This window comes from Xenopus laevis, chromosome 3L (assembly GCF_017654675.1).
Source record: "Xenopus laevis strain J_2021 chromosome 3L, Xenopus_laevis_v10.1, whole genome shotgun sequence".
Lineage (NCBI taxonomy): Eukaryota > Metazoa > Chordata > Amphibia > Anura > Pipidae > Xenopus > Xenopus laevis.
In genome coordinates, this window is record NC_054375.1 from 152,553,608 (window position 1) to 152,569,057 (window position 15,450).

At 43.8% G+C, this 15,450-nt stretch overlaps 1 protein-coding gene across 1 annotated transcript; it reads right to left on the bottom strand.

Moving 5' to 3' along the window:
• Window positions 1-2,620: 2,620 nt before the first annotated feature.
• On the bottom strand, window positions 2,621-13,762 carry mogat3.L (monoacylglycerol O-acyltransferase 3 L homeolog). Its single transcript, XM_041587335.1, has 8 exons — window positions 13,628-13,762; window positions 10,761-10,872; window positions 10,219-10,326; window positions 10,016-10,086; window positions 9,053-9,257; window positions 8,660-8,834; window positions 7,915-8,117; window positions 2,621-3,117 (listed from the first exon to the last, which is right to left on the bottom strand). The coding sequence occupies exons 2-8, from the start codon at window positions 10,831-10,833 to the stop codon at window positions 2,963-2,965; spliced, it is 990 nt and encodes a 329-aa protein (XP_041443269.1). The 5' UTR covers window positions 10,834-10,872; window positions 13,628-13,762; the 3' UTR covers window positions 2,621-2,962.
• Between the last annotated feature and the right edge of the window lie 1,688 nt (window positions 13,763-15,450).

Here is a 15,450-nt window from a genome sequence, read left to right on the forward strand (position 1 = left end):
ATTCTCATACATGGGAGGGGCGTGGCCTGCTACACAATGGGGGGGGGGCACAGACTTGTGTATTAACATTCAATGTGCCCAAACTGATGCCAAGCAGAAACATACTGGGGATTAATTACTGTTAATTGCTTTCTTCTGCCGCCCTCGAGGTCTAATTGTGACCCTGATATTATTCACTTGTGTCTGAATACAACTCCACAGTGTTATAATTAGTCTGTCTGTCTGTCTGTCTGTGCAACTGTCACTGTTAATTCATCCACGTGCCACATTGTTACTCTGTCTCCTCCTGTGTCTCAGTCCGTGTGTTTAACCAGCTCTCCGGCCATATGTCCCAGGCACAGCCACACTGAGAGGTATCACACTACTCACTGGCTCACTTTCCCCTTCTTAATAATGAATTGGCAAAGTTTCCGTCTTATTAAAAAATCATGTCCTGTCCCTTAATCCTCCCGTGCCCTGTCACTTTATATATACAGGATAACTTCAACTCTCACTGCCCTCTCTTATGTACCCAGCTCTCTGGAATCCTCATTAATATCCCCACAACTATAGGCACCATCTCTCCCTACTATACCTGCTATCCCACAGTCACACTCCCTTCCCAGAGACTATTATCCACTGTTACTATAGGCACCATCTCTCCCTACTATACCTGCTATCCCACAGTCACACTCCCTTCCCAGAGACTATTATCCCACTGTTACTATAGGTACCATCTCTCCCTACTATACCTGCTGTCCCACAGTCACACTCCCTTCCCAGAGACTATTATCCCACTGTTACTATAGGTACCATCTCTCCCTACTATACCTGCTATCCCACAGTCACACTCCCTTCCCAGAGACTATTATCCACTGTTACTATAGACACCATCTCTCCCTACTATACCTGCTATCCCACAGTCACACACCCTTTCCAGAGACTATTATCCACTGTTACTATAGACACCATCTCTCCCTACTATACCTGCTATCCCACAGTCACACTCCCTTCCCAGAGACTATTATCCACTGTTACTATAGGCACCATCTCTCCCTACTATACCTGCTATCCCACAGTCACACTCCCTTCCCAGAGACTATTATCCACTGTTACTATAGACACATCTCTCCCTACTATACCTGCTATCCCACAGTCACGCTCCCTTCCCAGAGACTATTATCCCACTGTTACTATAGGCACCATCTCTCCCTACTATACCTGCTATCCCACAGTCACACTCCCTTCCCAGAGACTATTATCCCACTGTTACTATAGGCACCATCTCTCCCTACTATACCTGCTATCCCACAGTCACACTCCCTTCCCAGAGACTATTATCCACTGTTACTATAGGCACCATCTCTCCCTACTATACCTGCTATCCCACAGTCACACTCCCTTCCCAGAGACTATTATCCACTGTTACTATAGACACCATCTCTCCCTACTATACCTGCTATCCCACAGTCACACACCCTTTCCAGAGACTATTATCCACTGTTACTATAGACACCATCTCTCCCTACTATACCTGCTATCCCACAGTCACACTCCCTTCCCAGAGACTATTATCCACTGTTACTATAGACACATCTCTCCCTACTATACCTGCTATCCCACAGTCACACTCCCTTCCCAGAGACTATTATCCCACTGTTACTATAGGCACCATCTCTCCCTACTATACCTGCTATCCCACAGTCACACTCCCTTCCCAGAGACTATTATCCCACTGTTACTATAGGCACCATCTCTCCCTACTATACCTGCTATCCCACAGTCACACTCCCTTCCCAGAGACTATTATCCCACTGTTACTATAGGCACAATCTCTTTAAATAAAAGGTAACATGCAAATTAGAGAACATTATGCATTTTATTGATATTATAGGAGTTGTGCTTTCCTCTGAATCAATGGAAGAAGAATTAAACAGTTTTTAAAATAAGAATAAGAGGTTATTATTATTTAGTTTTTTTCTGTGGAATTACCTGGTGATTTGTTTTCTATAAACCTATGTGGCAGAGATATTACATATATTATTATATGCGTGTAGTGGTCCCAGAGTAGTCAGTTAGTCCCTGATAATAAAGTAGGCAATGGACATGTACATATCAATACAACCCTGGTGCCGTCCATATATTGTGCTTGTGATTGTTTGAGAAGGCCCAATGGGTTGAGCAGGAGGAGACTCCGTACATTAGGCCTTTTTGTCCTTGTCTCCAAGTGATGAGCAGTGTTGCTGCTTAAAGGGGTTGTTCGCCTTTAAATGAGCTGTCAGTATGGTGTAGAGAGGGATATTCTGAGTCAATATGCAATTGGTTTTTATTTTTTTATTATTTGTGGTTTTTGAGTTATTTAGCTTTTTATTCAGCAGCTCTCCAGTTTGCAGTTTCAGCCATCAGGTTGCTAGGGTCCAAATTCCCCTAGCAACCATGAATTGATTTGAATAAGAGATTAGGATATGAATAGGAGAGGCCTGAATAATAAGAGGAGTAATAAAAAGTAGCAATAACAGTAAATGTGTAGCCTTACAGAGCATTTGTTTTTAGGTGGGGTCAGTGACCCCTATTTGAAAGCTGGAAAGCCTTGGAAGAAGAAGGCAAATAACTCAAAAACTATAAAAAAAAAGGAAGAAATTAGGGCCAATTGAAAAGTTGCCATTCTATAACATAGTAAAGGTTAAATTAAAGGTGAACCACCCCTTTAACCCTTGACAGGTCATGTGATGATCATTTGAAAGCAAGCCACTGATAGGCTCTGGAGCAATATTTCCGCAATGTTCTGTCTCTGTTAAGTCTCTCCTTGTGAAAAGAAAATATTTATTAATCATTCCTTGCCGGAATCCAGGCTTGTTTTGTTATTTGTCTTCCAGATGGATAATATCAGCATTGAGTGTTGGAATGAATGTCCGGTGCAGTAAAATACAAGCCATGTGGCAGCCCCCGCCGGTATTCCTAATAAAGATCAATGCACAAGGGTTCAGAGAACCTCCAATGTGTCGCTTGCAGTGAGTCCGCAGGAGGTTTTATACTCATCAAAAATCTCCTTTAGGCCCTGAATATAGAGAGAGTGATAGTGATCCACTTCCTCCTCCGAGGGCACCGGGCTGTGAGCTACACGGATCGGCCGTCCCACTGTAAGTAGTAAAAGGGTTAATAGAACAGATTTAATAAAAGGAGCCTCATGGGCAGATGTCGTTGGCTTCCCTGCACTGCTGGTCCTGACTACGTGTATTATTCACGCAATGGAGCAGTAGTCCAGCCAAGACTTAATTTCCCACAATGCCCGTCCCCCTTACTTAAAGGCAAATTAAAACCTAAAAACTAGCTAGAAATGCTGTATTTTATATAGAGAACTTACTGTATTAGCCCAGAGGTTCAGCAACCCTATAAGAGCAACGATCCAGCCCTTCAAAGTTGCAGCTCTCCATTTTGGACCTCGTTCGGCATCTTTTGTGAGTCAGTGGCCCTGCACATGCTCAGTGTGCTCTGAGTTGCTAAGATTAGGGATTGGGGAAATTAACAAACCATTGGGAGAACATGAGCTGCTACAAGATGTTTATTAATTCTGATGCAGACTGCACTGATTTCAATGCTGCCATGTGATGCCTGCATTAATTACTAATCAGCCTTATATTGGGAATATTATATTGTATATACACTGCATACCTCCCAACTGTCCCTTTTTCGGAGGGACAGTCCCTCTTTTCACAGCTCAACCTGCAGTCCCTCATTTGTACTGGAAAGTCCCTCTTTTCTCTGCACTGAACAGCCAGAAAAAGAAATAAAGTTTCTCACTTAATTGGCTTTTAGCAGAGAGCTCAGAACAGCTAGCAGGTGCAAATGAGATACTTTGTAACAATTTTGAGACACAAAAAACAGTTTAGATAAGGAGAAATATTTTTAAATGTTCATAACCTGCCAAATTTTGTAAAATGAACATGGTAATTAGGGGGTGTGGCCACAGAAAGGGGCATGGTCATACATTTTCACTGTTCTACATGTGGGGAAAAAATGTTATCCCTCTTTTTACTTCCAAAATGTTGGGAGGTATGATACTGTATACAGTGAGTGGGTCTCTAAGCTCAGGTAAGTGACAGCAGCCCAGGGGATTAGTAGGAAAGAAGATGGGGGACTACTGGGGTAGGGTTGCCACCTTTCAGTCCAGCATGATCGGGATGGGGGTAGCGATGTTAAGGGACAGTACCAATGACATCAGGGGGGTATCAATGACTTTGGGGGGAGTGACTATTAAAGGAGAAGGAAAGCTATGGAGGCAATTTATTGCCAACAGATTAGCCACAATAGTGCAAGCTATAACACTATATTTATTCTGCAGAATGCTTTACCATACCTGAGTAAACAGCTCTAGAAACTCTCTATTTGTTTAGGATAGCAGCTGCCATATTAGCTTGGTGTGACATCACTTCCTGCCTGAGTCTCTCCCTGCTCACTCATAGCTCTGGGCTCAGATTACAGCAGGGAGGGAGGGGAGAGGAGCAAACTGAGCATGCTCAAGCCCTGCCCTGGAGGTTTAAGCTGAAAACAGTAAGTCTGATAGAGAAGCCCATGAGTACACAATAGAAGGAAAGAAATGTGCTGTTACTTTTGACAGAGGACTCAGAGCAGCGTTACTTTGAGGGTTTATTTGTGTATTAAATATAGACCTTTCTGATAAAGCTTACTTCGTTTTAACCTTTACTTCTCCTTTAATGTTTAGGGTGGGCAGACATGGCAGGCAGGCTGTGGTTGGCCGCATTTGGCGTCAATCAAGTGGCGGTTTTTCAGACTTTTCAAATTTGGGCAGGCAGGTATGAAGTTGTATATCAGAAAGGTGACAGCCCTATACTGAGATGTGCACTGCTACAGGCCCTTGGGCTGCTGAAATATAAGTCCTACTATTTGTAGCTGAATTTTTAATTTTAATATCCCAATAACTCAGGTGTTTTCTTTGTTCTTCCATTACAATATTTTATTTCTCCCCCCTCCCCTATGTGTCCTGTCCATCCCCCTCTCCATCTGACGCCTCCTCTCTTCCTCCGTCTCACGTTCCCTCCCTCCCTCCCTCTCTCCCTCCCTCCCTCCCTCCCTCTCTCCCTCCCTCCCTCCCTCCCTCCCTCCCTCTCTCCGACACTTTGTCCCTCTATAAATATCCGCCGCCTTTGCTATCTCTGCAGCCCCATGACACCCAATCTGCAGCTTCTGTTACAATAAGTTGGAGTGTGTGTGAGACTCCCCGTTCCCCGCAGCCCATTCCTCCCCTTTATTTCCACTGCTCGACATCTGCGTCAGGAACTCAATACCTGCAGCTCGTCTCTCTGTGACCTACTTACCTACTGCTGAATCACCTGCAATGTCTCACAGATACCTGCCCACTCCTGCCTGTCACTGATAAGCCCCACAATGCACCTCACTCTGACCCACTTTGTGTATAGAAACCTGCACCTTATACCCGGCTGCTCAAGGTGAGTCAAGGTGAGAGCGAAAAGTCGCATTTGACTCTTCTAGTGCAGAAAAAACAATTGTAAAGCACCCACCCCACCCCCTGAACCACTGAACAGCTCCCTAAGTTTGCTCATAGTCTGTACAGAGAGATCCCATAAAACTATGGCAGCATAGGTATTCCCTGTACTAAGCACAATTCAGCAGGAACAGTCCCTAAGTTTGCTCATAGTCTGTACAGAGAGATCCCATAAAACTATGGCAGCATAGGTATTCCCCTGTACTAAGCACAATTCAGCAGGAACAGTCCCTAAGTTTGCTCATAGTCTGTACAGAGAGATCCCATAAAACTATGGCAGCATAGGTATTCCCTGTACTAAGCACAATTCAGCAGGAACAGTCCCTAAGTTTGCTCATAGTCTGTACAGAGAGATACCATAAAACTATGACAGCATAGGTATTCCCCTGTACTTAGCACAATTCAGCAGGAACAGTCCCTAAGTTTGCTCATAGTCTGTACAGAGAGATCCCATAAAACTATGGCAGCATAGGTATTCCCTGTACTAAGCACAATTCAGCAGGAACAGTCCCTAAGTTTGCTCATAGTCTGTACAGAGAGATCCCATAAAACTATGGCAGCATAGGTATTCCCTGTACTAAGCACAATTCAGCAGGAACAGTCCCTAAGTTTGCTCATAGTCTGTACAGAGAGATCCCATAAAACTATGGCAGCATAGGTATTCCCTGTACTAAGCACAATTCAGCAGGAACAGTCCCTAAGTTTGCTCATAGTCTGTACAGAGAGATACCATAAAACTATGACAGCATAGGTATTCCCCTGTACTTAGCACAATTCAGCAGGAACAGTCCCTAAGTTTGCTCATAGTCTGTACAGAGAGATCCCATAAAACTATGGCAGCATAGGTATTCCCCTGTACTAAGCACAATTCAGCAGGAACAGTCCCTAAGTTTGCTCATAGTCTGTACAGAGATATACCATAAAACTATGACAGCATAGGTATTCCCTGTACTAAGCACAATTCAGCAGGAACAGTCCCTAAGTTTGCTCATAGTCTGTACAGAGAGATCCCATAAAACTATGGCAGCATAGGTATTCCCTGTACTAAGCACAATTCAGCAGGAACAGTCCCCTAAGTTTGCTCACAGTCTGTACAGAGAGATCCCATAAAACTATGGCAGCATAGGTATTCCCTGTACTAAGCACAATTCAGCAGGAACAGTCCCTAAGTTTGCTCATAGTCTGTACAGAGAGATCCCATAAAACTATGGCAGCATAGGTATTCCTCTGTACTAAGCACAATTCAGCAGGAACAGTCCCCTAAGTTTGCTCATAGTCTGTACAGAGAGATCCCATAAAACTATGGCAGCATAGGTATTCCCTGTACTAAGCACAATTCAGCAGGAACAGTCCCCTAAGTTTGCCCATAGTCTGTACAGAGAGATCCCATAAAACTATGGAAGCATAGGTATTCCCTGTACTAAGCACAATTCAGCAGGAACAGTCCCTAAGTTTGCTCATAGTCTGTACAGAGAGATCCCATAAAACTATGGAAGCATAGGTATTCCCTGTACTAAGCACAATTCAGCAGGAACAGTCCCCTAAGTTTGCTCATAGTCTGTACAGAGAGATCCCATAAAACTATGGCAGCATAGGTATTCCCTGTACTAAGCACAATTCAGCAGGAACAGTCCCCTAAGTTTGCCCATAGTCTGTACAGAGAGATCCCATAAAACTATGGAAGCATAGGTATTCCCTGTACTAAGCACAATTCAGCAGGAACAGTCCCTAAGTTTGCTCATAGTCTGTACAGAGAGATCCCATAAAACTATGGAAGCATAGGTATTCCCTGTACTAAGCACAATTCAGCAGGAACAGTACAGTACAGAGAGATACTGCACCATAGAACTATGGCATCATAGGTATTTCTCTTGGAGGGTTATACAAGGGTTAAACAACCAAAGATCACCCTGTTTGTCCTGCTGTTCTGTCGCTACTGGTTGATTAATACAGGTTTTGGGATGGGACAAACTTTGCCTGTGATTTTTTGCATAATCATCTAATTTGCAGCTGTCAGACATTCTACATCCCTGACTTAAAGGCACGGCCATTTGTTCTGTGTCTTATTTGGGATAAAAATATCAGCTGTAACCTACTTACAAGTGCCCAAGCCCTGTATTGGTCCTGCCGTGCCGTATTTCACCCAAATATGCCGCCTGCCCATCCTGTCTCTGTTGTTCTAATTTAGAACACAATCTATCACTCCGAGGGGAGCGGAGTCCCTGAATTGGAAACAAGGGCATGTAAGGAATGAAAAAGGGAAAGCTAACCTTCAGATGAACTTTTAGTGTAATCTAAGACAGTTTGCAGTTGGTCAATATTTTGATTTTTTTTTGTAGCACCCCAGCTGCTTAGATACAGCTGTTGCATTATTAGTATTAAAAATGAAACTCTCTCTATTGTAGACTTACCCACAGTGGTGATTGGGCGTGGGAAGGGGTTGAGTCCCCAGCCGCTCTCGCTAAACACCGCCTTTCCTTTGAAGAGGCAAGGGGCGAATCCCACGTGTTTCTGGAAGAGCTTCTGTAGCCTCCATCCCCAGGAGTCCGCTGAAAAGCAGACTTGTTCAAATAATTCATTTTCCCCAAAAGAATATACCGGCAGCAGATCCGCCCTATGGATGGGGGGGTCGGAAAAGAAAGTCGGAAATAACAAATCCCTTCCAAGACATGAAATAAACTGATCATAAAGAAGAGCATCTATAGATGACATACAACACCCCCAACTGTCTCTATTTTTGTTTGACACCCATTAGCCACAGACACCAAGAATGGGTGGGGCCTCTTGGAAATTAGTTGGAGAAGAGCAATGACCAGGTATGATCATGGTCATCTAAGCTGTATCTAAGATGGGTTTATACTGGAAGATCAGCTAAGTGAGGTCACCATACAAGCAGGTCTTTGAATGATATGGCCTCCATGTTCTAAACCAAATCAGATTGGTCCAATCTGATTGTCTGATGGGATTTTCTAACCTGTCAGATTTAACTTGAGCAGGACATTTTACTAAAGGTCCATATGGCTCCTCAAATGCTAAACATTTTTATCTGAAATGACCATAGAATATGGCATCTCCCAGAAGAACCATCCATCTTCAATTAGCTTTTATTAGAAAATAAAAGCCCATGTCATCTAATAAAGGTCAGCTATTACTTACCCATTTTGCAGAGCCAGCCTCACAAAACCCTTCCGTTCACTCAGTGTCACCGAGTGCTTTCCTGGTATGCTCTGCAGGGACTCAGCCGCTCCACCAACTACTATGAAAACAGCATTCCCCGAACCGCAGCGGGTTAGAAGATACTGTAGGCTGTCCTTGCTTACAGGTACCATACCTGATGATATTGGGAAGAAGAATGTAGGAAAGGCTTGTTTTGGGGAAGATGTGCAGAGAGTCTCAATGGATCGAGAACAGAAATCAAACAAGAAAATATGAAGAGAAGAATGAGAGCTAAAAGGGAAGATAGAGAAGTAGAAAAAGGATTGAATGAAGAAAAAGGATGAGTGTCCAAGAATAACATAAGCTGAAACATCTACTAAAAACTTCACCCACCTGCGGACATTAGATAATCCCGGTACACAGGCAGCCTGAAGAGTCCTGCAAGAACGGCCAACCATGGCCTTACCCCCGGAAATAACAGAGAGAACCCGCCAGCCTCAGTTGCAAAATTACAAAATGAAGAAGATGCCATGATCCCATGTGGGTGGCAGCCAACAATGTAATTTCTGTCGGGACTGAGTGGGGCAGATGACACCAGCTGTGGTAACAGGAAATCAAAGGGTCAAATGAAAGAGAGTTTTCGTGTGGCAAGAAAAAAGGTTTGAGGTATTAGCATGGTTGACTGAAGAGTAAGAGGGTTAAGAGAGTTAAGTATGAGTTGAGTAAGATGAGGAATCAAGGAGAGAAGAGAGATGGTGGCCTAACAGTGGCGTAACTAGTTGTTACTGGGCCCCATAGCAAATCCAATTTAGGGCCCCAAAATATTTATAAGTTGGCCTATTTTACCAAGATATATTAAAATTGCTAATTAATTAGGGTCTCACTGGGCCCTCTACACTCCTGGGCCCCCCTGCAACTGCAGGGTCTGCTTCTTCTATAGTTACGCCCCTGCGGCCTAACATTATTTCCATTTTCAAGAATCAACTATTGGGTTGAAGGTTTTGCCTTCATCTTGTTCATATGGAAACTAAGTAAGATTTATTTAAGCAAAGGCTTGAAATAGACTCACTGGGGTCTATTTTATCCTTAGAAGCTACTCAACTATGTATGGCCAAAAGTATGTGGCATCTCTTCTCAAACATCTAATTCTAAATCCATGGGTGGGTTTTCTGGGAATGGTTTCCACTAGCATTGGAGCAATTTTGTTGGGATTTGCTCCTTTTGACACATAAGAGGTTGGACAATAATGTTTTGGCAATCAGGCTGATCCCACAGAAAGTTCAGATGAGAAATGGATAAAGGGATGGCAGGTACTGTATAAGTGCTAAGTTCAAAGCTGAAGTACAGAAGAGTCACCTTTATAGGAAAATAATCTCTGAAATGCAACCACACGGTCCATCTTCTCACCCACTCTGTCCTGCGACCACCTACAGAGAACATGAGCAGAAGATTCAATTGAAGAATAAGGAGATAAAATTCAGCACCCTAGGGGTTGTGGGGCAAGGTGGCATGATAAATGCTTTAGAGAAAAATAGCCAATGAAGAAATAGCCATCGTACCTTTTTCAGGAGTTTCCCAGTCAAGCAGTAACCAAGTAAAGTAGACCACAGGGATCAACCACAATGAGGTGAACATCATATATATGAGTAAGATGGTAAAACAAATTCCTAAGCAGAAGTAGGAAAATTAAATAAGTTCATTGTAAGGTCATATAGGATCCACCATGTGTCTCACTCTCACAAGACTATTTACAATTCTATTTTTACCTTTATTTCCCGATAATACTACTTCTCCCTTTCTTTACTAACCTCCATACTCAGGTTCTACTGCTTCTTACCTTCTTTATTAACCTCCACTTCCAGGTTCTACTGCTTCTCCTCTCTTCTTATTTAACCTCAATTTTCAGGTTCATCTACATCTTACGTCCCCTCTATTTATTAACCTCTATTTGCAGGTTCTTCTGCCTCTCCCCTTCTACCAACTGCTTCTGTCAAATGGAATATGATTCTTCTTACTAAAAAAACTAATACCCATTGATTATTATTTCCACTGCCAATCTGCCTTTCTTGTAGCCTTCTCAAATTATCCCATTGCTACTTACCCATCAGTAGAAATGTTAGCACCCACTGGAAAACACTTATAGACTGAATGTGTTTCCTCATGGTGTCTTCCATGTTGTCTCTGATCCAAACAATAAAGGAGATAGTGGTCACCTGCAAATGTAGCCAGTGTTACTTGTGCATAGAAATGGGTTATGAACTCACACAAGTCACTTGGCTTCTCTATTTAACTATGGGCACCTCAGTCAAAAGAATGGTCAGTAGATAAATGTACTGTCTTGCTCATGTAATCCTCACCTCTGTCATTGTAATAGCCAAAAGGCTTTTTTTATAGACTATCCCCACCTTCCCTTTCTCCTGTTATTAAAGGTTCTGCTGGTATATATCCATCTATATGGTCATAGTGTATTTCAATTAACATGCATGTGACATGATGGAAGCTATACATAAGTTGTGTCCTTCAATGAAAATACCTTCCGTATTGTTAAAGTCACCTTGACTTTGCACATCCCTGGGCATGAAGCCATGAGCATTCCCTCATGGAATAACTCCCCAGTGCAACCAATATTAATTGGTTCTACTTTTTGGGGAGGACTTGCCTCAACAGGGAAACAGGAAATCCTTAGTGGGTTCATGACATCAAGGTTAAGGCTAAGTCTAGTGGGCCACCAACTCCACAGTCCAGCACTATGGTTCTTCCATGTGCAGGGCCGGAACTAGGGGTAGGCAGAGTAGGCACGTGCCTAGGGCGCAAAGCTGAGGGGGCGCCAATCATGTACCTGCTTTGTCGCCTTCCCCTTGTCCGGTCCCGTCTCTCCCCGACTGCCGCTGGTGTCTTTGCGTAAATGCGCTTCTGCGCATGCACACACGACATTTTGTGCATGCGCGCTGGAGCAAAGTTCCGCGCATGCACGCTGAATCGAAGTTTCGCCCATGCGCAGTGGAGCACGCACTGAGCCGGCTCCGTGGCCCGCCAGGTTGCCTAGGGCGCCTGGCCAGGTTGGCCTGGCTCTGTCCATGTGTGAGTGTGCAACCACACAAATCATATGTCGGAACACATTTGAACATCACACAGCATCCATAAGAGTAGGTATTCAATGATACTTGATCTCAGGCCCGGACTGGCAATCTGTGGGTTCTGGCAAATGCCAGAGGGGTTGCCATAAGATGCAATAGAAAGTCCACTATTTAGTGGGCTGGTGGGGAGCTGATTGGGCCTCTCTATACTCTGAATACCAGGGCCTATTTTGACTCCCAGTCCAGACCTGCTTGCTCTTCAAAGGAGGAGAGCAGTATGGCCTCCCGCTTCTAGGTAACAGTTTGAGGTTTGGTCTGGATGGTTTTTGGGTGCACTGAAATCAAAAGTGCCTTAAGAGAATCGAAGGGGTGAAGTGACTTCCCTTGGACGCACTGTTTCCGGCATCCTAGAGAGCGTTATTTATATTTAGAAGACAAGTAAACAAGTTGCACCGCACACATCAGATTTTAGGAGATGCAACAGGGCTGTCCCATATGTGGCCTCCAGCTGTTGGTTTATGAATCATAGATCTCCACACAAGGTCATTCGTACCAGGTGCCTCCATGCCTGTCTATATGGTGCACACAAATATGCAGAGGGAGAATATTCAGTTGACATAATAAGCTATCCCCTTGTGCTTTACTGAGGACATATCAAATGAAGATAAACCCTGCTTAGAAATTGCGTATTTTCCCCATTTATAACAGTGATTAGCTTCTGAACACAAATCTGCAAGTTGACAACAGCTATCAGTTATTTCTGTAACCGTGCCCGCTTCTCCCAGTCCCAACGATGAGGTCAGGTAATCTGCCGACTACTTTCACAATAAAGAATTGGCACAGAGTCAAAGTCCATTGTGGTCAAATGGTCCTACAGGATTAATGAATGCCTCTGAAATAAAGGATCTGGACAAGAGGGCAATCGCTCAATCCAAAAACCTCAGTCATTTCCATAGCTGGCGTGACACCAGCCCATGGGAGACCTTCCAAATAAAACAAAGAATTTGGCGCACGTGAAAAGGCGAATTATGCTGAAAGGATTGTTTGTTCTTCCTGTCAGGTAGCATGTGATCCTCCTGAAATTGGGTGGCTTTGGGCAACTTTAGAGGAAAGAGTAATATGGCTTCATCATCAGCCAGTTTTCCATTTATTTATATTAACCTCTTTCAACAGGCTATGTTTCTGATGAATTGTGAATGTAATTTATGGTTTCTAGCTGTAGACCATAAAAACAAGCTTAGGTGCCTGTTCCTGCTGATGCTATGCCTGGCCTGGAAAAATGAAGAGCACCTAGAATACAAATATTCAAATCCATTCGAAAGGTTAGTAAAGAACCCTTCGGTGATGTTGTCAACCAAAACCCAGAGGACCCTTGAGTTAATCCACACGTTGGGCGGGTTGGGTGACAAACCATCACTAGCAGGGTCACAGGCAGGTTGTGGGTTCAGTTTCATGCATGACCTTCTCCTGCTGGTGTTCCAGTTCCCTTCAGTAGATACATTATATCCACTGTTAATCCATCTGCCTCTGAAATCTATACATTTTTTATAAAGTTTAGGCTGGGTTAAGTGTATTTTGGGATGGCCCATAAGTTGCATCCAACACCTCATCGTCTTATATTTTTTTCAGTTTCTGAAGATCAGCTTGAACCGGAATCAATAACCTATGGCCATTATTAATACCTTGTGCCAAGCTCCTGAAAAGGGTATGTGTAAATGCCCCACCGATGTGCTGTCCCTTTCCTCTCCAGGTGCAAGTTGCACCTCCGGTGCAAAGTTTTAGGTAAATCAGCCCTTATCTGTGTGGCATTTGTGTCCAGTGAAAGCTCCACCACCCCCACTTACACCCATTATTGCACCGCTGTATAAAGAATAAACATGTATTCTCTCACCTTGTTGCAGATCTTGTCGATTCCACCTCTTCTCGTGTATAATAGTGCAAGTGTTTGTGTGCTGTGCTGGGATCTCAGTGTAGAAGTCAGTGTGTGTATGTGACTATGGGGTCACATGTTGGGAGCCTTGGGGGAGATAATATATATATCAATGTGTATGTGTGTTTTGCCTCTTTCAGTGCATGTGTGTTGTAGTATTTCTTCCTCTGCCTTTGTGTTAGTTCTTGTGTCTCCCGTCCCTCCAGTACAAATCCATGTCTCTTCCTATTTGCACTCGTCTGCCTTTCCCTGGACTTTGTCCATCTCGGTGATGTGGACTGAGTGAACTGTGACCCACAGGTACAAATAAGCTTAACTCCTGTGTTGCCTGACGTAGTCAAGGTATTTCCCAATTAGGCTACTTCATCGTATCCTTTTTACTGACAGGACAAATTTCTGGGTCAGGCAAGGTCAGGGACTATTTGCTCGGGTTTGTGTACAGGCCCTGAAGAGAAGAAAAGCCAACTGAAGTAACATGTGTGTAGAATATCAGACCCTTCATCAACCTTCAGTCTAAAGCTGGCCATATATTGCATTATCCACTTGTTTGGGACAGGGCCAGAACTAGGGGTAGGCAGAAAAGGCACCTGCCTTGGGTGTAATGATGGAGGGGCACTGGTCAGGAACTTTTTAAGGAGTCTTCTATCTACCCATAGTCTGGGTTCTCTTGCTCCTGCTGCCTCTGCCCCATGTGATGTCACTGAACATGCGTTGAGGGATGAGGTAGCCAGTTGGGTTGCCTAAGGTGTCCAGTCTGCTTGGTCCTCCTATGGTTTGGGGGGGGGGTCTCCAAACAAGCAGATATGGGCCTGATTTGGCCACTCATGTTGGAGGGGCCTACAGATATGTTAGATGAAGACCTAATCAAAGTGCCAATCAGGTCCTCGTTGGATGGGAAAATCAAACCTTCCCAACAGATATCTGATATAGATATTTTCAGCCAACAATTGAAAATTGGCAATTGGTCAGGCAGACCCCATCTGTGGCCCCCATACACAGGCTTATAAGATGCCAATTTAGTCTAGAAGAACAGAATCTGCAGTTGGGTATGGTCACCTTTAGATTGTCCCTACTGCATTCATTCATGTTGTATGACCTGGGCCCATGTTGAACAAAGCTCTTCCCAGTTTGGTGGTGGGCAAAATCAGATTAATCCAGTTGCTTGGACTCCAAGTCTAATATCAGATTATAATGGGAGCCATGCAGATATCTTGATATCTGGTTGATCCCCATCTACATATCGATCAGATCCTTGTTTTTGCTCCATACAAAAGCCAATAAGATCTTGCTTTGGAGTGGCCTAGTCAACAGCAAATATCAGCCCCTGTAGGACCACTTTTGAAAAGAATGTTGGCATCCAGAAACATTCCATGCATGGAGAACTCAGCAAAAATTTGGTTTTAGAGCTTGCTTTTTGTCCTTTAGGCTGCCAACCAATAAGACTGCCTCATTCATCATATCACTTTGGGTGGTATGGAAAGAACAGGACTGGGAACCCACCGTGGGTTTGCAGGTTCATGGCACACACAGCATTTTCTCTGCTGGCGAATTGGCCAACTGTCCAAAATGCCACTTCTGCTTCCAGTTCTCTAGTGGGACAGAAAAGGGACAATTAGATCCATAGTCAGGTTGCTCATAGTGTCATCATCTTTATGTAATCCCTGTTTGGAATGAGAAGTCCAATGGATAGGGACATGGGCTCTATGTTTGGTGGGGGTTATCCAAGACAGATGGAAGGATTTATTGAGTATTGAAGTCTAGGAGGTGCAAGTTTTTCTTCCTAT